The sequence below is a fragment of the Elephas maximus genome, chromosome 7, assembly GCF_024166365.1.
Source record: "Elephas maximus indicus isolate mEleMax1 chromosome 7, mEleMax1 primary haplotype, whole genome shotgun sequence".
Taxonomy (NCBI): domain Eukaryota; kingdom Metazoa; phylum Chordata; class Mammalia; order Proboscidea; family Elephantidae; genus Elephas; species Elephas maximus.
This window is the reverse complement of record NC_064825.1, coordinates 115737043-115757752: the sequence shown is the minus strand read 5'-3', so window position 1 is coordinate 115757752 and position 20710 is coordinate 115737043. Positions and strand designations below refer to the sequence as shown.

General features: G+C 38.5%; 2 protein-coding genes across 2 annotated transcripts; both read right to left on the bottom strand.

Annotated features, from left to right (window-relative positions):
- Window positions 1–3131: 3131 nt before the first annotated feature.
- Window positions 3132–4067, bottom strand: LOC126080775 (olfactory receptor 4C15-like). The gene has a single exon (XM_049891948.1). It carries the CDS (start codon window positions 4065–4067, stop codon window positions 3132–3134), a length of 936 nt encoding a protein of 311 aa, XP_049747905.1.
- A 12897-nt stretch (window positions 4068–16964) lies between these two features.
- LOC126080492 (olfactory receptor 4C6-like) lies at window positions 16965–17900 on the bottom strand. Its single transcript, XM_049891700.1, has one exon. It carries the CDS (start codon window positions 17898–17900, stop codon window positions 16965–16967), a length of 936 nt encoding a protein of 311 aa, XP_049747657.1.
- Between the last annotated feature and the right edge of the window lie 2810 nt (window positions 17901–20710).

Below are 20710 nucleotides of genomic sequence, written 5' to 3'. Positions count from 1 at the left end.
CTCTGGAAAAAATAAGTAAACAAAGATCTAGCCTGCTGAAGCCATTTGCATGCCAGACCATGTAACTCGAACTGGGGTCCCAGCCGCAGGACCAGTCATAACTTGATTGGGGCTGAATAAGAGCTCCTGGAGGACTCCATAAATGGGATAGAGTATGGAAGAACAACATTAAAAGTAGAAATAGTCAGGGGTCCTTAAAGTCTTGTCCAAGTTGGGATGCTATACCCAGATGGCACTACAGACTTCCCAGTCACAGGCACTGGAGAATGTTGGCAATTTTGCAGCAGGCACTTCAAAGCATGGAAGCAGGGACAGGGTTCTGCTTGTCCAGGTCCAAGGGTAGTTTCATATAAAATATCAGTTCTTCAGATCTGTGAATATAAAATGAGATTGTAAGCCATTTAGAGAGTTCAGGGGAAGGAAAAGTATTCCAGACAGAAGGAACAGCCTGTGGATGTGAAGGCCCTATGGCAAGAGTGTACCTGGTCAGCAAGCAGAACAGAAAGGGGTCACATGGACTGGAGGATCAGTGAGGGGTCAGCCATGAGAGAAGAGTTCAGAGAGGTGGGAGGGTAGCAAGATTACTGCTGCCTGATCTTTAGCAATTGTAAGGTTTTAGCTTTTACCCTGAGCACCACTGCAGTTAAGCAGATTCATGACATGATCTGACTTATGGGTGTAAAGGATAACTATGAATGCCTTGCTGAGCATAGAACTGGAGTTTTGTATACAAAGGTAAAAGCAGGTAGACTGAGTAAGAGGGATTTGCAATAACTGAGGTGAAAGAGGGTGGTGCCTTGGAATTAAGCAACAGCTCTAAACATGATAAGAAGTTTTTGAATTTGGGATATAGTTTAAAGCTAACAGCATTTCCTGATAGAGTGGTTGTGGGCAAGGAGAAAAACAAATAAACCAAATGAGCCATTGGCAGAGATGGAGGATGATGTGAGTGGAGACTGATTGGGGATTGGGTCAGAACAACCAGAAATACAGATTTGGATTTACTCAGTTTAAGAAACCAACTTGTCATTTAGATGGAAATACCATGGAAGCAGTTGGATGTCCAGATCTCAACCTCAAAGAAGAAGCCTGGGCTGGCAATATTAATTTGGGAACCTTGGTCATGTAAGAGATTATGTAAATGAAGAGTGAATAGAGCAACTGGGTTAAAAGATGTAAAAGGTTGTAATAAGATGAGAAATGAACAACTGCTGTTTAATTTAATGATGCAGAGGTCTGTGGTGACCTTGAAGAGAGGATTTTCAGATAGGTCTAGCTATTTACATGTGACTGAAGGGAGTTTAAGGAGATTGGAAGGAGAGAAATCAGGGCTGGGCATTTTAGAGACCCCATTTATTTTTCCTTCCATGGAGAGAGAATGAAATGGGGTATTAGATACAAAGGAAGCGGAGTCCAAAAAATATTCTTAACGATGACAGAGGTAATGGATTGCTTCTTTGATGATGTAAGTGATCCAGTAGAGAGGGAAACATGGATGAAATAAGAGTCAGAAGAGATCCTTAGGCTAGCATCCTTGTGTAAGCAGTGAGGAGATGAGTTCCCATGTAAAAGTAAAGAAAGACTGGTTGTCTTTGATACGGGTTACAGATACTTCACTTACAGTAGCACTTAAAAGGCAGCATGTAAGTGAATGGATGTTGTCAGATTGATAGATACAGCTGTAAAAAATAGCTGTAGGAGTCTGGAAATTCTCTTTTGATAATTTAAATTATTTCATTGAAATAGGGAGAAAGTACATCAGTGTTTCCCATTAAGTTTGATGCTTGTAGTAATTTTTTAAGCAGATACCTTTCTTCAAATTGAAGCACCTTTCAATTCCAACTTTTCTAAACCTCAGTATAGTAAACAGTTGAGAATTTTTCAAATTCTAATACAGAGGTAATCATATAATTTACCAGATAGTATTAGTAACATCAAGTCTCCATAACAAAACAGTAGGACCAAGATTTGTTTCAGATGTCAGGATGTCAAAAGAAAAAAAAAAGTCAGACATTGAGCTGTTAAATAACATGTTTAATGGGTAAAGGCTATTTAATGTGAACTAATTCAGAGATCCTATAGAATATAAGAAATTTGTGAGAACAAATGAACATGGAATATTGCATCATTAATGAACAGAACAACTCATAACTGTAATAGATGATGTAGATTCTGATATTACTTTATTTTTTAGCAGTAACTTAAACAAGTTGGAAATTTATTTACCTCTTACATATAGGAAGTCTGAGCCAAGTAGTATGGGGCTGCTATTACAACTCTACAACTTTAGGGTTTTAGGATCCTTCAATCTTGCTTTTCCACTAACCTTAACACACATCCTCATAGTCCAAGATGGCTGCCTGAATTCCCATGACAATTCCACATTTACAGATTTACCATTTAATATACCACTTTCATTTACATTTTATTCACCATAATTTGTTCACATGATCACACCTAACTACATTGGATGCTGGGAAATCTCTTTTAGCTAGGAAGCAATGATTCTTAAGAAAACAACAACAGCAACAAACAACAACAAAAACCATTGCCATCCCCTGAGTTTGGACTCAGAAGACTTCCAGATTTGTGATGTTTGTAAGGAAAGCAGACCGCTACAACTTTCTGATGTGGAGTAGGTGGTGGCTTTGAACCACCACACTTTATGTCAGCAGCTAAGGGGTTGCCTACTGTGCCACCAGAGCTGCTTAGCTAGGATAAGGACCCTAAAAGTGAACTTCTTTTCCAGTTAAAATAGTTCATGAAGTTCCTATTCCTGATATCTAAGATTTTTTTTTTTCTACTCTCCTTAGGGCTTTTAAAAGTATGGTGTGCATTGCAAGAAGTTTAGTAGATAATATGATTCCTCTTTTTTAGTGATTTCTTTTCTTTACTATATTCTAAACAAACATAAAATTCAACTTTCCTTAAATTACCTATAAGGATACTGAGCTGCCAACTCCAAGATATGAGTGATCCGAGGGTGGTAATAGCATTTCCTGACCTACCCGTCAGTATTTTTCTGTGGCATTATGTTACTTTCTGCCTTACAAGTTCCCACCCATAAAGTATTTTATTCAGCCCATTTTGAATTCTTTCCTCTTGAAATTTAAATTTTTAAGTTTAATGTTTTATTTTTCATCGGAAACCACCACCAACCTGGTCCATAATTTCCTCATCGCACTTTTCACTTCCTTATTCCTGAAAGTATAAATCAAAGGATTGAGCAAGGGAGTTACGAAAGTGCAAACTATGGTCACCATCTTGTCGAAGGAGAAAGCAGATGGAGGTCGGGCATACACAATTATGCAGGGAACAAAAAACAAAACCACCACAGCAATGTGAGTGCCAGAGGTGGAGAGAGCTTTCAGCCGTCCTTCAGAACTATGAGTTCTTAGAGAGAGCAAGATGACACAATAGGAGATGAGCAACAAGAATAAGATTATGGTGCAGATAAACCCACTATTGGCAACCACAAAAAGGCCAAGGATGTGAGTGTCAGTGCAGGCAAGCTTCAATAATGGGTACAAATCACATAGGAAGTGATCGATAACATTGGGGCCACAGAAGGGCAGCTGGAAAGTAAAGAGAATTTGTATCACAGAATGCAAGAAGCCCCCTGTCCAGGCTACCCCCATCAGGATACCACAGAGCCTCCAGTTCATGATAGAGGGGTAGTGCAATGGCTTGCAAATGGCCACATAGCGGTCATAGGCCATGGCGGTGAGGATAATCACCTCCACTCCAGCAAAGAAGTGCTCAGCAAAGAGCTGGGTCATACAGCCCTTGAAGGAGATGGTTTTCTTCTCATAGAGGGAGTCCACAATCATCTTTGGTGCAAATGCAGAGGAATAGCAGGCATCCAGGAAGGACAGGAAGGCCAGAAAGAAGTACATGGGGGATCCCAGGAGTGTCGGGCTGCTGATGATGGTCACCACAACTAGCAAATTGGCCCCAACAGTTGCAATGTAACAGAACAAAAATACAACAAATTCTATTTTTTGAACACTTGGATTCCATGCAAGACCCAAGAGGACGAACTCAGTTACAAAGCTTTGGTTTTGCATATTTCAGAGGAAAAGGTGGAAGCTAACACAGTGATCATGTAGAATCTGAAATTATGAGAAAGATATTTGTCTCAAATGAGTTTATGATATTAGCGTAGTCATCAAAGTATTGGTGCATTCATAATCAAAATTATTTTAAGTGCTTCTGTTGTTGTTAAGAATACAAAATTAGAAAGTTCTTGAGCCATCAGTCAGAACTGAGGTTAAACTCTTTCTAACAGTCAGAGTTTCAATATGGGGGAAGGGAACAATTCACATGTGGTAGGGATGACATAGTTTTTAAAGTGGGTGCCAGCTTTGACTTGTTAGGAGTGGCCACCTAGAGTGAAATGTTGAGGAGGATTCTGAAGCACAACCAAGCTCTGAGGAAAGGAGGACTGTAATGTATTAGTTATGCCTCCCATTGACATGGCATGGGAACCAGGATGACTTGCATGGGAAATGCATCTCTCTCCAGGAGACTGACTTATCTACAAATAAAAGAACAGCTAACATGCATTTTAACAGGCAATTGGAAATCATGCCTACTCCCACACTTATTGCTTTAAAAATTTGAGCTGAACTGGGCCTTTAAGATGAATTAATTCATTTCTTATCAAAAATAAAGGCCAACAGAAATTTCCCTAACTGTATGTTTAACAAAAATAAGGATGCATTAAGTTTTGGTTTGTCTTCGTTTTTGTTTTAGTCATCATTTTAAAATATAAACAGAAGCTGACAAAAATAATAATACCTACTTCAAAGTGTTCTGCTGATGACTGAGTGAAATAATGCAAGGAAAAAAGCAATTGCTCAGTGCCTAGTGTCTAGGATACTGTCCATATGAGGTCTTATTATCCCTAGTTTACTATTAGCTAAGTTATAGTTTGAGAGTTCAAGAAATTAACAAAAGGTAGATCTGGGATTTTCTGGTGCCACAGCCAACGTCCATTCCACTGGACCCATAAAGAAAGTAGTGAGAATGTTTCTTTTCTAGGGAGAACTTCAGAGTGAGGATGGCCTTTCTACGCTCTCCACACACCTCTCAAGGTTAAAACCTTCTGATTCATTTGTTCATGTTTAAATTAGACACCTCGGGGAAAAGAAACTCCACATGATTTATAACCAGAAGGTAATGGCCCGACTATATATATATACACACACACATCAAATACATATACAAAGGGCAACAACCATAGAAGTAAAGAACAGAAACAACATGTTCAACATAAGCCAGTCTTTATTAATTCTTTAATTAATTAAGACTTTATTAATTCTTAACCAAATATTTAAACAATGTGACTCAATACGATCAAGTGCAAGTCCTCACGGTTTATTTGTTTCACCATTATATAACATTATTGTAAAATGGTTCATGCATTGCTTACCTAAGCATCTCCTAAGACTACAATGAGGGCTAATTCTGAAAATGTGAAGGCGTTGCTTATGGCAAAGAAGTGTTGCAGATTGTGGTTATTATTATCTCACTCAGTAAACCAGCTGCTTTCCCCATAGAAAGCATTTCCGTGACTCAGCCACGTAATTACTTCAACCTCTGACTTCATTTTCCATAGGTAGACACAGCTTTGAAGGATGAGTGTGTCCTCCTTTATACCTATAACAGAAATTTATCACTCAAATCATTTACGGAATTACATGTTTGCTAAAGAGATGAATAAAATACTTGTGGGGCTTATATCAGTAAATTGATTTTGTTGAGTGCCACTTAGAATTGACAAATAAAACTAATGAATATACAATTTTACAGGTTAATGTCATCTGTTTGCTTTTAAACAGCCATTTTCCTTATGTTCCCGGGGACCTAGGCAATCCTAAATTGTGCCAGCACAGATAACTCCATATCCAGCTGCAAGCAGTTACCCACAAAACAAAGCATAAAACAAACCCAAAAGGGTCATTGGGTCTGTCAACGACCACATATTAAAACATAAAGATTATCAGTAGAATAAAGGGTTAACCTAACCACAGAAGGCCATAACCACAACAGGCCAATTTGTTTCTCAGAATCCATAGGGCTTTAAACACTAAGAGATTATATCAATGGGGTAGAACTGAGTGCTCTAACTTGTTCAATGGACTGAGGAAGTGCTTACCAAAAGTAAGTAACAACTTACCCCGGGAAGGGAGTTGGACATCTACCCTATATCACAGGTAGCCCACACCACAGAAGGCAATCATTATATGATAGAGGCAGGACCCCTGAGCCAACAGACCAAATTGTTAGAAAAGAGAAACAAGAAAATGCCTCCCAATCATGATCTTAGTTCTTTGTCTTTCCCTTAACCAATGATACTCTGTAAGTTATTTACTCATAGGTAATTGTTCCAAGGATTGTAAAGAGCCGGTTGAAACACCCTGACTCTTCATGAATCAGCACCTGTCAAAATTGTATAAAAAGCACTTACTGATTATCCTTCTTTGGATTTTGGTTTGTTTGTAGCCTGAGTGCTTACAGCCAATTTCCCTTTTTTGTTTTCTGATATGTCACAATAAAAAACTCTGTTGCAGAAGGCTTTAGTGAAAGTTATCACTCTACAACAGATATAGGATCCAACAGTGGTCAGTTTAGCCTAGGACAAAAGTAAGGGAGACAATGAAGTGAAATAAGTAAGAACATCACCTCCAGGATCATACAAGCTTGTATTCAAATCCAAGCTCTTCTATTTAGTTATGGCTCATGGAACAAGTTACTTCAAATCCTTGGTTTCCACCTCTGAAAAGTGAGCGAATAAGAATGCCTGTTGATAGAATCAGATAACACAATACACATAAATACATTCAACAGGAGATCAAGACCCCAGACCACTGACACAAAGAAGAATTGTCAACATTTTTACTTACACTTAATTCCCCCTTTATCATGAACAGTGCTGACAAGTGCTTTTACTGATCAGCTTTTTCCCTTCTTCTTTTATTAATTTAAAAATGGAAATTATTTTATTTGGTCACAGTGTAGGTATGCCAATTTTTTTAATGCATAGAACTTTTGAATGGTCTTTGTAATCCTTTAGTAGCTCTCAAACCCACATGAGTCCACTTCTACTTCAGGCAGCTTCTTTATACAAAGAAAATCAAGCCGTCTGTAAATTAACTGATGCCAGTTTATATTAATGATTAAATAATTCTGAAAATGCAAAAATGTGAATTATAAATCTCACCATGTATCATGTTTTTTTGAAAATTTGGTGTTGCCAATCTCCTATTCTTTGTGGAGAAAAGTCCATTCAGTGGCTGGATAAAATGTAAATGCCATTTCCAAGTCTTGTTTCTACATCTAAGAGAGAGAGAAAGTCTCACAGGCACACTGGGCAAAGAATGTTCCCCACTGCTTCTCAAGTGCTGTTTCCAATTTGGTGTCATGGAACAAAACACAGAGAAGCAAAGGTTTCCTCCTTTATTTCCAACTGGAATTTAAAGAGGTTTCCCTGAGACGACATGAACCTGTACAACTGCCTCTCAGTTGCCTCTCGGGGGTTTCAAAAGTTTCAGTCAGCATGATTATCCAAGATACTTTTACATGGTTTGAAGTACTTAAGCACTGGCAGAATTGTGATGTCCCAAATCAATTGGGAATTCTTTTTTTTTTTTTTTTTAATCTCCTTCTTTTATAACTACCCCTGAGATTCTATGTGAAGATGTTTTCACTTCCCTTTCTGTTCAGGAATTTAACAATGTGTATGCTGGGATGGAAACCCCTATGTTCTTACAAAATGCAAGAGCTGAGTTCTGGAATAAGGAACAACATCTATCCAGGAGGAGTCAAAAAAATATTTTTAACAATGAGAGCAGTAACAGATTGCTTCTTTGATGATGTAACTTTTTCAGTAGAGAGGGAAATACGGTTGAAATAATAGACAAAGGAGATTCTTAGACAAAAGTCCTGGGTAAGCAGTGAGAAGATGAAGTCACATGTAGAAGTATAGAAAGACTGGTTGTCTTTGGCAAGGGTCACAGATACTTCATTTACAGTAGCATTTAAAAGGCAGCATATAAGTGAATGGATGCTCGTAGACTGATAGATACAGTTGTGTGAGTCTGGAAGCTTTCGTTTGATGGCTTAAATTATCTCAGTGAAATAGAATGTTCATCTAGTGTTTCCAACTAAGTTTGATTTTTCTGGTAGCTTTTTAGGTGGATATCTTTTCTCAAATTAAACGATCTTTCTATTTCCACTTTATTAAACTTTTTTTATCATGAGTAGCGGTGAATTTTTCGAATTTTAATATAGAGATAATCACGTATTTTACAAGCTAAGATTAGGAAACCCAAATCCCTATAGGAATCCTGGTGGCACAGTAGTTAAGCATTTAGTTGCTGTCTTAGTTATCTAGTGCTGTTATTACAGAAATACCACAAGTGGATGGCTTTAGTAAACAGAAATTCTTTAACTCACAGTCTAGGAGACAAGAAATCTGAAATCAGGGCACCAGCTCCAGGGTAAGGTTTTCTCTCTCTGCCTGTTCTGGGGGAAGACCCTTGGCATCAATCTCCTCCTGGTCCAGCAGCTTCTTAGCACAGGAACCCCAGGTCTAAAGGATGTGCTCCAATCCTCATTCTTCATTCTTGGTGGTGTGAGGTCCTCTTCCTCTTTGCTCTATTCCCTCTCTTATATCTCAAAAGAGATTGAATCAGGATACAATGTAAACTTGTGGATTGAGTCCTATCTTATTAACATTACTGCCCCTAATCCCACCTCCCCCCCACACGCGCCTGTCAGTCTGTAGTATTGTGGGGGCCTCCGTGTTGCTGTGATGCTGGAGGTTATGCCACCAGTATTCAAACACCAGCAGGGTTACGTATGGTGGACAGGTTCCAGCTGAGCTTCCAGGCTAAGACAAACTAGGAAGAAGAACTTGGTGGTCTACTTGCAAAAAGAATTAGCCAGTGAAAACCCTTATGAATAGCAGCAGAACATTATCTAATATAGTGCCTAAAGATGAGTCCCTCAGGTTGGAAATCACTCAAAATACAACTGGGGAAGAGCTGCCTCCTCAAAGTAGAGTCAACATTAATGACAAAGATGGAGTGAAGCCTTCTAGACCTTCATTTTATGAGGTTGCATGACTCAGAATGGGAAGAAACAGCTGCAAACATCCATTAATAATCCAAACATGAAATGTACAAATTATGGATCTAGGAAAATTACAAATTGTCAAAAATTAAATAGAACACAAAAACATTGATATCCTAGGTATTAGTGAGCTGAAATGGACTAGTATTGGCTCTATTTTGAATTGGACAATCATATGGTCTACTATGCTGGGAATGACAACTGGAAGAAGAATGGTGTTGCATTTATTGTCAAAAAGAACATTTCAAGATCTATCCTGAACTATAACGCTCTCAGTGATAGGATAATATCCATACATCTACCAGACCAGTTAATATGACTATTCTTCAAATTTACCCACAAACCACTAAGGTCAAAGATGAAGAAGTTAAAGATTTTTACCATCTTATGCAGGCTGAAATTTATCAAACATGCATTGATAAATACTGGTGATTGGAATGTGAAAGCTGGGAACAAAGAAGAAGGATCGGTAGTTGGAAAATATGGCCTTGGTGATAGAAATGATGTCAGGGATAGTGTGATAGAGTTTTCAAGACAAATGACTTATTCACTGTAAATACCTTTTTTTCAACAACATAAACAGTAACTATACACTTGGATCTCACCAGTGAAATACACAGGAATCAAATCAACTACATATGTGGAAAGAGATAATGGAAAAGCTCAATATCATCAGTCAGAACAAGGCCAGGGGCCGACTGTGGAACAGACAATCAATTGCTGATATGCAATTTCAAGTTGAAGCTGAAGAAAATTAGAACAAGTCCACAAGAGCCAAAGTACTGTCTTGAGTATATCCCACCTGAATTTAGAGACCATCTCAAGAACAGATTTGACTCACTGAACACTAACGAACAAATATCAGACTAGTTGTGGAATGACATCAAGGACATCATACCTAAAGAAAGCAAAAAGTCATTAAAAAGACAGAAAAGAAATAAAAGACCAAAATGGATGTCAGAAGGAAGTCTGAAAGTTGCTCTTGAATGTTGAGTAGCTAAAGGGAAAGGAAGAAATGATGAAGTAAAAGAGCTGAACAGAAGACTTCAAAGGTTGATTATAGAAGACAAAGTAAAGAATTATAATGACATGTGCAAAGAGCTGGACATAGAAAGCCAAAAAGGAAGAATATGCTCAGCATTTCTCAAGCTGAAAGGACTGAAGAAAAACTTCAAGCCTTGAGTTGCAGTATTGAAGGATTCTACATGGAAAATAGTAAGCAATGCAGGAAGCATCAAATGAAGATGGATAGAATACACAGTCACTCTACCAAAAAGAGCTGGTCTATGTTCAACTGTTTCAGGAGGTAGCATATGATCAGGAATAAATAGTACTGGAGGAAGAGGTCCAAGCTGCACTGGAGGCGTTGGTAAAATCAAGGGTCCAGGAATTGAGGGAATACCAATTGAGATGTTTCAACAAATGGATGCAGTGCTGGAAGTGCTCATTCATCTATGCCAAGAAATCTGGAAGACAGTTACCTGGCCAAGTGACTAGAATAGATCCACATTTATGCCTATTCCAAAGAAAGCTGATCCAACTGAATGTGGAACTTATTGAACAATATCATTAACATCACACACAAGTAAAACTTTGCTGAAGAGCATTCAAAAGCGGCTGCAGCAGTACATTGACACAGAACAGCCAGAAATTGAAGCAGGATTCAGAAGAGAACATGGAACCAGGCACATTATTGCTGATGTCAGATGGATCTTGGCTGAAAGCAGAGAATATCAGAAAGATATTTACCTGTGTTTTATTGACTATGCAAAGGAATTTGACTGTGTGGATCATATCAAATTATGGATAATATTTTGAGGAATGAAAATTCCAGAACACTTAATTGTGCTGATGAGGAACCTGTACATAGATCAAGAGGCAGTCCTTTGAATAGAACAAGGGGATATTGCTTGTTTTAAAGTCAGGAAAGGTGTGCATCAGTGTTGTATCTTTTCACCATTCTTATTCAATCTGTATGCTGAGCAAATGAAACAAGAAGCTGGACTATACGAAGAAGAATGAGGCATCAGGATTGATGAAGACTCATTAACAATCCACAATTTGCAAATGACACAACCTTGCTTGCTAGCATGGAGACTTGAAGCACTTACTGATGAATATCAAAGACCACAACCTTCAGTATGAATTGTACCTCATCATAAAGAAAACAAAAATCCTTACATCTGAACCAATAAGCAACATCATGATAAATGGAGAAAAGATTGAAGTCAAGGATTTCATTTTACTCGGATCCACAATCAACACCCATGGAAGTAGCAGTCTTAGAAGCAAGGATGGCGAGACTATGTCTCACATACTTTGGACATATTATTAGGAGGGAGCAGTCCCTGGAGAAGGACACCAGGCTTAGTAAAGTAGAGAATCAGTGAAAAAGAGAAGACCCTCAACCAGATGGATTGACAGTGGCTGCAACAATGGACTCAAGCATAAGGACTTTGAGGATAGCGCAGGACTGAGCAGTGTTTCGTTTTGTTTTGCATAGGGTTGCTATGAGCTGGAACTGACTCAAGGGCATCTAACAACAACAACAACAACTTGGAGGATGCATAGAACAGATAAAAAATTTGTGAGATCTAATCGATAGGTAATATTACATGAATGGTCAGAACAACTCATGTAATAGAAGATGTAGATTCTGAGCCTACTTGTTTTTTTTTTAACAGTGACTTAAATGAGACAGAAATGTATTTTCCTCTTACATAAAGGAAGCCTGGGGCAAGTTGTATGTGTATGGCAGCTCCACAACATCACGATTACAGGCTCCTTCTGTTTTGCTTTTCTGCTAACTTTAACACACATCCTCATGATCTACCATCGCTGCTTGAATTTCCACCAAAATTCCACATTCACAGAATTACCATTTATATTATGACTTTCATTTACATTTCATTGGCCAGAACTTAGTCATGTGGCCACACCTAGATACATGGGATGCTGGGAAATGTAGTCTTTTAGCTAGGCAGTACTATGTCTTAAAAAAAAGGAGAAAACAAAACAAAACCTGTTGCCATCCAGTCGATTCTGACACATATCAACCCTATAGGACAGGGTAGAACTCCCCCTTCGGTTTCCAGGGTTGTGGAAGCCAACTGCCATATTTTTCTCCTGTGGAGCAGCTTTGCTTCATAGCTGAGCATTTAACCATGGTGCCACGAGGTCTCCTTATTTATGTGTCTAGCTAGTCCTATAAATGGGAGTTCTATTACTAAAAGGGAAGAGAAGAACAGGTGTTATGGACTGAATTGTGTCCCCAGAAATAAGTGTTATAAATCCTAACCCCAATGCCTGTGATTATAATCCAATTTGGGAATGTGTTTTCTTTGTTGTGTTACTGAGGCTGTATTAGCGTTTGCTAACCCAGATTAACCTGTTGCCCTCGAGAGGGTTCTGACTCATAGCGACCCTACAGGACAGAGTAGAACTGCTCCATAGTTTTCAAGGAGTGCTCAGTGGATTCGAACTGTCAACCTTTTGGTCAGCAGTCGTAGCTCTGAACCACTACGCCATCAGAGTTTGCATTAGCGCAGGGCGTGTCTTAAATCAATTTCTTTTGAGATATAAAAGAACGGTTTGAGCAAGCAACAAAGCAAATAGAGTTGGGGGAAGATAAAAACCATGCCACATGAGATGTCCAAGGAATAGAAGCTAAAAGACAAAAAGACCTCTCTCTAGAGCCAGAAGAGAAAGCCTTCCCCCATAGCCAGCACCTTGAATTCAGAGTTCTATCATCCTAAACTGTCACAAAATAAATTTCTCTTTGTCAAAGCTGTTCACTTGTGGTATTTCTGTTATAGCTGCAGCAGATAATTAAGTCAATAAGACTCCTGCCTCACCATGATTGCCTTAGACCAGAGATTGGCAAACTATACCCTAAAGGCCAAATTTGGTTTTCCACCTACTTTAGTTGTTTTTTCTTTCTTTTTTTTTTTTTTAAATTGTGACAAGTATATTTATAACAAAACGTTTGCCATTTCAACAGTTTTTACACTTACAGTTCAGTGATATTTGTGTTGTACAACAATCACTATTATCCATTTCTAAATATTTTCATCATCCTTAACAGAAACTCAGTGCCCCCTAAGCAATGACTTCTCATTTTCCCCTCCTTTCTGCCTCTGGTAACCACTAATAAATTTTATACACTTGCCTATTTTGTAAATATTTCATATAAGTGGGATCACATAATATTTGTTCCTTTTGTAACTCACTTATTGCAATCAGCAGAATGTTTTCCAGCTTCATCCATGTATCAGGACTTCTTTTTATGGTGAGTAATACTCTGCCTTACGTATGTAACACATTTAGTTTATCTATCTGAGCCTACTTTTAACACTAGGAAAATTACCCAACAGATCAAAAATATTTAAGGTGAGGAATCTCATTTTGGTCCCTCCAGTTATTAAATTCTATAAATGAAATAAGAAAATGATCGTCATAAGGTTCTTACACAGGCAGACTTATCATGCTGTCACATATTTTTCTTCTTCTTCAACATGGAGCAAGGTGAATAAATATAAAACGAATCCAGGTATTTAATTCTAAAATACTGTAAGCAGGCAGCAAACATTATATTCTACTATAAAAAAAAAAAAAGGTATAACAAAAGTTAAATGGAAGCTATGTGCAAAGGTCTCGGTACTAAGTTTCTACAGTCATCAATAAACCCACGAAAGATTACTTTTTTAGTTGTTATTCCAATAGAGTCATGCTGATGTTCGTGTTCTTTTTGGACTTAAAGGTTAAAAAATAATAGAACCCCTCTTATCAAGGCCCTGCCTAGTTTCCATATGTCATCCTGTACCAAATTCCCCCTTACCCTCTGTGTACAGATTACCCAGATCTTCTTAACTTCAGGCTAGTTGCTGCCTTAGGATTTCTGCATAAGCTTTTTTTTTTTTTTGGCCTGGGATTCTTTTCCCATTGATTTGTTTTGTGCTCCTTCTGTCTCATCATTCAGATCCTAATTTAGAAGCCACCTCTCAAGAAAGACCCGTGTCCACCTAAATAGAATGCCCATCCAGTCTCACGTATACCACTCTATTATAATTTACTAAGAGTCTGTTATCACTATATGACTTTATTATCATCTTACATATATTTTTGTCTCCTCTACTGGAATGTAAGCTCCAAGAGGAAAGCAAAACTGATTGTCATATAGACCACCGTATACCCAGCACAAACTCAGCAATTATACCTCAATAATGAATAAACCTGGTGGTTAAGGAAAATTATTGGAAATTTTTATAGCTAGATAACTATTGTACATATAAATTTTGTACTTAAAAATAAAAATATTGATTTAAATGCTGTGCTTTGTTTCAAATACTATAACCGATCATTACAATTATCATCATCATATATATCACATAATTTGTCTTAATAAGAAAATGATAACAATGTAAAACCATGCTGTGACCTTTGACTTCCCATAGACCTAGTCAGGGGAGACTTTTAGAAAAGAAACAGTGTCTCTGTGGTGACAGCTTTTCCACAGCAGGATCAGGGAGAAAATAAACACCCTTTGTATTTAGAAACCCACATCTAGAAGGTAACAGCAGGAATCTCTCTCCCATAGTTAAAAATAAAATAGGTCAATATCATTTCTCTTGTCCCATATCTGTTGCCCTCAAGTTGATTCTGACTGACAGCAACCTTATAGGACAAAGTAGAACTGTCCCGTAAGATTTGCTAGTTTTTTTTTAATCTTTAAAGAAGCAGATTGCACATCTTTCTTCCCCAGAGCAGCTGGTGGATTCAAACCATCAACCTTTCAATTAGCAGGTGAGTACTTAGGCAATGTGACACCAGGACTTCTTTCTTGTCCAATAAAGAATGTGTAACTTCATGACACGGACACTGTCTTTGTTGTTGTTAGGTGCCATCAAATCGGTTCTGACTCATAGTGACCCTATGCAAAACAGAATGAAACACCAACTGGTCCTGAGCCATCCTCACAATCGTTGTTATGCTTGAGCTCAGTTTTGCAGCCACTGTGTCAATCCACCTCATTGAGGGTCTTCCTCTTTTCCACTGACCCTGTACTCTGCCAAGCATGATGTCCTTCTCCAGGGACTGATCCCTCCTGACAACATGTCCAAAGTATGTAAGACGCAGTCTCGCCACCCTTACTTCTAAGGAGCATTCTGGCTGTACTTCTTCTAAGACAGATTTGTTCGTTCTTTTGCCAGTTCATGGTATATTCAATATTCTTCGCCAATACCACAATTCAAAGGGATCAACTCTTCTTCAGTCTTCCTTATTCATTGTACAGCTTTCACATGCATATGATGCAATTGAAAATACCATGGCTTGGGTCAGGCGCACCTTAGTCTTCAAGGTGACATCTTTGTTCTTCAACACTTTAAAGAGGTCCTTTGCAGCAGATTTACCACGTGTCTGTCAGTTTGCCGTACTGTGGGGGCTTGCATGTTGCTGTGATGCTGGAAGCTATGCCACCAGTGTTCAGATACCAGCAGGGTCACCCATGGAGGACAGGTTTCAGTTGAGCTTCCAGACTAAGACAGACTAGGAAGAAGAACTGGCAGTCTACTTCTGAAATGAATAGCAGCGGACAAAGACACTAGAATCTAAAATCCCTTGACTCCTGCATGAGTGGCCCTTAGTCTGTTTCTGTAAATGATAACAAAAGGCAGTGGAGAATTAACCATATGGGGCAGCTCTAATCTCTCCTGTCGGGTTGCTATGAGTTGGAATAAACTCGACAACAAGCTGTTTTTTTTTAGAGTGGCCTCCATATTAAATAGCACATCACTAAACCGAGATTATGCTTGCCTTCAAAAAGGACACTTTGTAGCACAAAAACCAGGAGAATTCTAACTCCTTAGGTGTTTATATGTATTTATCTTTCCCAATTTTTCCCAACCATTGAATTTAAAAAGATTAAAAATCAACAACTAAGTCTGTTTTAGACTGACATTTATTGAATAATATTTATTAAGCATCTGCTAGTTGACTAGAGAACTAGAGGAGTCCCTTAGTGGTACAAACAGTTAATGTTCTCTGCTGGTAACCAAAAGTTTGATGTTTTAAGTCCACCCAGAGATGCCTCAGAAAAAAAAGACCTGGCAATCAACTTCTGAAAAAAATCAGCTGTTGAAAACCCTACAGATCACAGTTTTACTCTGACACACATAGGGTTGTCATGAGTCAGAATCAACTCCATGGCAACTAGTTAGCTGACTGGAAGTGTATGAACCACTAGGTTTACAACATGAATGAATAAACACCATCCCTGTCCTACCAATTACAATTTTGTGGAGAAAACAGAGAAAATAAAAACACACTTATAAAGTAGTACAGTTTCTGCTTATTTATTATAAGGATATAAACGGGGTGGAAAGTGAGAGAATAACTGAAAGAAATTACTAGAGACAAGACTTCTTGAGGAGGTGGGTAGTCGTCTGAAAATGAAATTATATATATATATATATATATATATAGGATTGAGCCAGATGAAGCATCTGGAGAAGGAGATGCCATCAGACAGAAGTGTCAGAACAAAAGCCATGAACTGAGAAAAGCTCGGATTCTCCAAAAATCAGTTAAAAAAAAAAAAAGAAGAAGAAAAGAAAGACAAAGGGGGCTAGAGCCTTGTGAAAATGATGAAGTACAAAATGTACCAGAGAGGTAGGCAGCAATGTGGTTAGGCAGAGTACTGCAGTGTCTTGAGCAGATTTGTATGCTTAAAACATGCCACTTAGTATTGTACAAGCAAGAGATTTGATTGAATGGGGAGGATGAGACCCCCCTGTACCTACAGGAAAAATTTGTTCATGGCATGGAAGCTAGTGACAATCCAGGATTTGTTGCCTCTTCCAGAGTTTCTTCATGGTATTTTTTACCTCTGCATTCCTCAGGGTGTAGATCAAGGGATTTAACATGGGTGCAACAATGGTAAAGGACACAGCCATTGCTTTGTCTATGGGATAAGTAGCCAATGGTCTTACATACAAGAAAATGCATGGCACAAAGAACAAGACAATCACTGTGAGGTGGGAGCCACAGGTGGAGAGGGCTTTGCGTCTCCCTTCAGAGCTGCAAGACTTCAGGGAGCAGAGGATGACCACGTAGGAGGCAATGAGGATAAGGAAGATGGTCACACACATCACTCCACTGTTGAGGATGACCAAGAGGCCCAGCATGCAGGTATTCATGCAGGCCAGTGTCAGCAATGGAAATAAATCACACATAAAGTGATCAATGACATTGGGACCACAGAAGGGTATTTGGTACATGAAGAGAAGCTGTATTGTTGCATGCATGGACCCACCTACCCAGGCCCCTCCCAGCAGCAGGCAGCACACCTGAGAATTCATGATAGTCATGTAGTGCAGGGGCTTACAGATGGCCACGTAGCGATCATAGGCCATCACGATGAGAAGGATGATTGACACCCCACCAAAAATATGTTCTGCAAAGAGCTGGATCATGCAGCCTTCCAGGGAGATGGTAGCACTCTCAGAGAAGGAATCCACAATCATCTTGGGAGCTATGACAGAAGAATAGGTGGCATCCATAAGTGACAAAGAAGTAAGGAAAAAATACATAGGTGACCTCAGACTCTGGCTTGCAGTCATAGTTACCACAATGAGTAAGTTTCCCAGTACGGTGGCCACATACATGATTAGAAACACAGCAGAGAATATTTTCCGTAGCTCTGGGTTCTTTGTAAGACCCAAAAGAATGAATTCAGTTACATTGTTTTGATTTTGATTTTCCATTTACTGTAGGCTGATGTAAGCACACAACTGTGAGCTGGAAAATCTGCAAGAGCAGTTTTTTTTTAATTATTGTAAAAATGTATTAATACAAACGCAACGTTTGTCAATTCAATATTTTTCACATGTACAATTCACCGATAGCAATTACATCAATCGTGTTGTGCAACCATTACCAATATTCGTTGCCAAATTTTCCATTCATTAACAGAAACTCAATGCTTCATAAGTAATGATTCCCCCTTTCATCCTCTCTCCTGCCCCTAGTAGCTACTGTTAAACTCTGATCTCTATGCATTTGCCTATTCTGGGTTTTTCATATTAGTCAAAGGACATACAACATTTGTCCTTTGCAAAAGCAATATTATTACTTCTTTTTATTTTGCTTTAGGTGAAAGTTTACAGCTCAAGTCAATTTCTCATTCAAAAATTTACACCCATTTGCAAACCTCACAATGTGACAGCAATATTATTTTTAATTGATAATCACCAGGTGTTAGCATTTTTTGTGCCCCATCTCACACCCTCTTGACCTATCTTTCCAACCATTACCCTCGCAACCAGCTGTTCACAATTATAGCCTGACAGTAGTTTAATTCTACAAATTGATTCAACGCTACCTCCTCTCACAGTCACATCTGTTGCTTTCTGTCCATGCACTTGCTGCTTGAGATATTTTGGAGACCCTGATACATCATTCTCACACAAACACACACTTAGAAGTATGAGGGATTTCACATTCCAGAGGGAAACTCTCGATCATTTGAATATAGGAGCCAGAAGATAAATGGTAACCAGCTTAACTCAACCTTGGGTTAACTTGCTTTCCTTCCCTCTTTCACTCTTCCCAGTTCTTCCATCCTGTTTCCCAGAATAAACCACCTACATACAAGCTCTTCTCTCAGCCTCTTCTTGGAGCCCAAGCTAGGATGCTGACCTTTAATCACTAGACATCCAAGAACTTGGGAATTTTCATTCATTTATTGCACATATTTATTGAGCCCCTAGAATGTGCTATTTGGAAAGCCTACAAGACAGAGAGGCCATATCCCAAGGAATCTCTACTTATTAAGGCTTCCCCTGCTCCTCCCATCTACATTTCTTCCTTTTCAAATTGGCTTAGTGTTGTCATTGTTATTATTAATGTCATTTTGTATTTATAATATTCAATGAGTCTTTACTATGTCTCAGGCAGTAGAATATCCTATGAGATATTTCTGTCATTTTAGAGTTAAGATACTGAAGCTTTAAAAAAAAAACTTTAAAAAAACTCATTGCTATCAAATTGATTCCAACTCATAACAACTCTATAGGACACGGTAGAACTGCCCTATAGGGTTTCCAAGGAGCCTGGTGGATTTGAACTGCTGAACTTTTGGTTAGCATCTATAGCTCTTGGGGTGAAAAAATGACATCAAGGTCATCATATAAATAGTAAACACAGAAGCCAGATTCTTCTCCTTCTAAAATCATTTCCATTAACAAATTATATGGTATCTCTTACTGTAGTATCAAGTGCACAATATGTGTGAACCACTGTTTCATGATATAATTTCACTTTCCTAATAATCCAATGAAATAGATATGTTCTTCCCATACTCACCAGAACATTCAACAAGTCTACAGTAAAGAACATGTTCTGCTTGTATACATTAAGTACCCAGTCCTGAACCTGTAAATTACAATGACTGACTGACTGCCCAATTGTTTCTAGCAATTTCCCAGATGTGCTGCTTACAGAAAATAAAACTTAATTCTCTTTCTCTGTTCCAGGAAGACCCAGGTTCACAACTTGATAGACACCATCTCTGCACATAAGCATAGTGTATATCATTCCTTCCATTCTTCCTTGGGAAGGGGGACTCTCAGATAGAACAAAGGGATCTAAAGCTGAACCAAAGTATCAATAAATCAACTCATTTATTTATTTATTTATTTAATTTATTACATGCTAGCAATGTGCTTGGTCTGCTTTATGCATTATCTCATTTTTTTTTTCTTCCGTATCATACGAAATAGGTGTTATTATGAATCCCACCTTGAGGATAAGGAAACTGAAGCTTAAAATCATTATCTCATCTATGATGAATGTGGGTTATGGATCCAAGTATCTTATTTCGAAGCACAAGTGCTTCACCGCTAGACTCTACCACTGAGGAAGTGATCAGCAGCCTCTATTAGCTAGATGCAATTGTTTCTGTAGCAAAGAACAAATGATATGATAAAAGCACTGTTTCAGTAGCCACCAAACTCCCCTTTACTAAGGGTACTTGAGAACAGGCTGTCTTTTCTTTGGCAGGAATGTACAAAGGGAGTTGCTTTAAATGGTGATATAAACTACATGTCCTCTAAATACTAAGAGTACCGTTCTTAGCATCACCCTTACCCCTTACTCAACAAAGTAAGCAACTTCCAGAAGACTCTTTTCAAATCTACAGTATGGACCAACCTGAATTTCTTTCACCTTGAGCTCAAATAATTCAAAAGTTCTTGAATAGCTCTAATTAAAAAGAAAGAACACATTCTTGGAAATCGGGATAGCTGGGTTTTATTCCACACTGTCTCTCTACTGCCTTAGGATACCTTGTTAGGATGCTTACCACATTGGGCCTCAGTTTCCTCCTCTGCGGTGGGACTTGATTTTGGCAGATGACGGAATCCTAGGAGTTCAAGGGATACATCTCAGGGCTCTATCTCTTTCAAACACAGCAGCTCAGCTCATCTTCACTAAATGTTTACTCTTCCAAGTAAAATTTCCTTTGAGCCAATTTAGCACTTGAAATGTTTTAAAACAACACACACTGGAATAGATT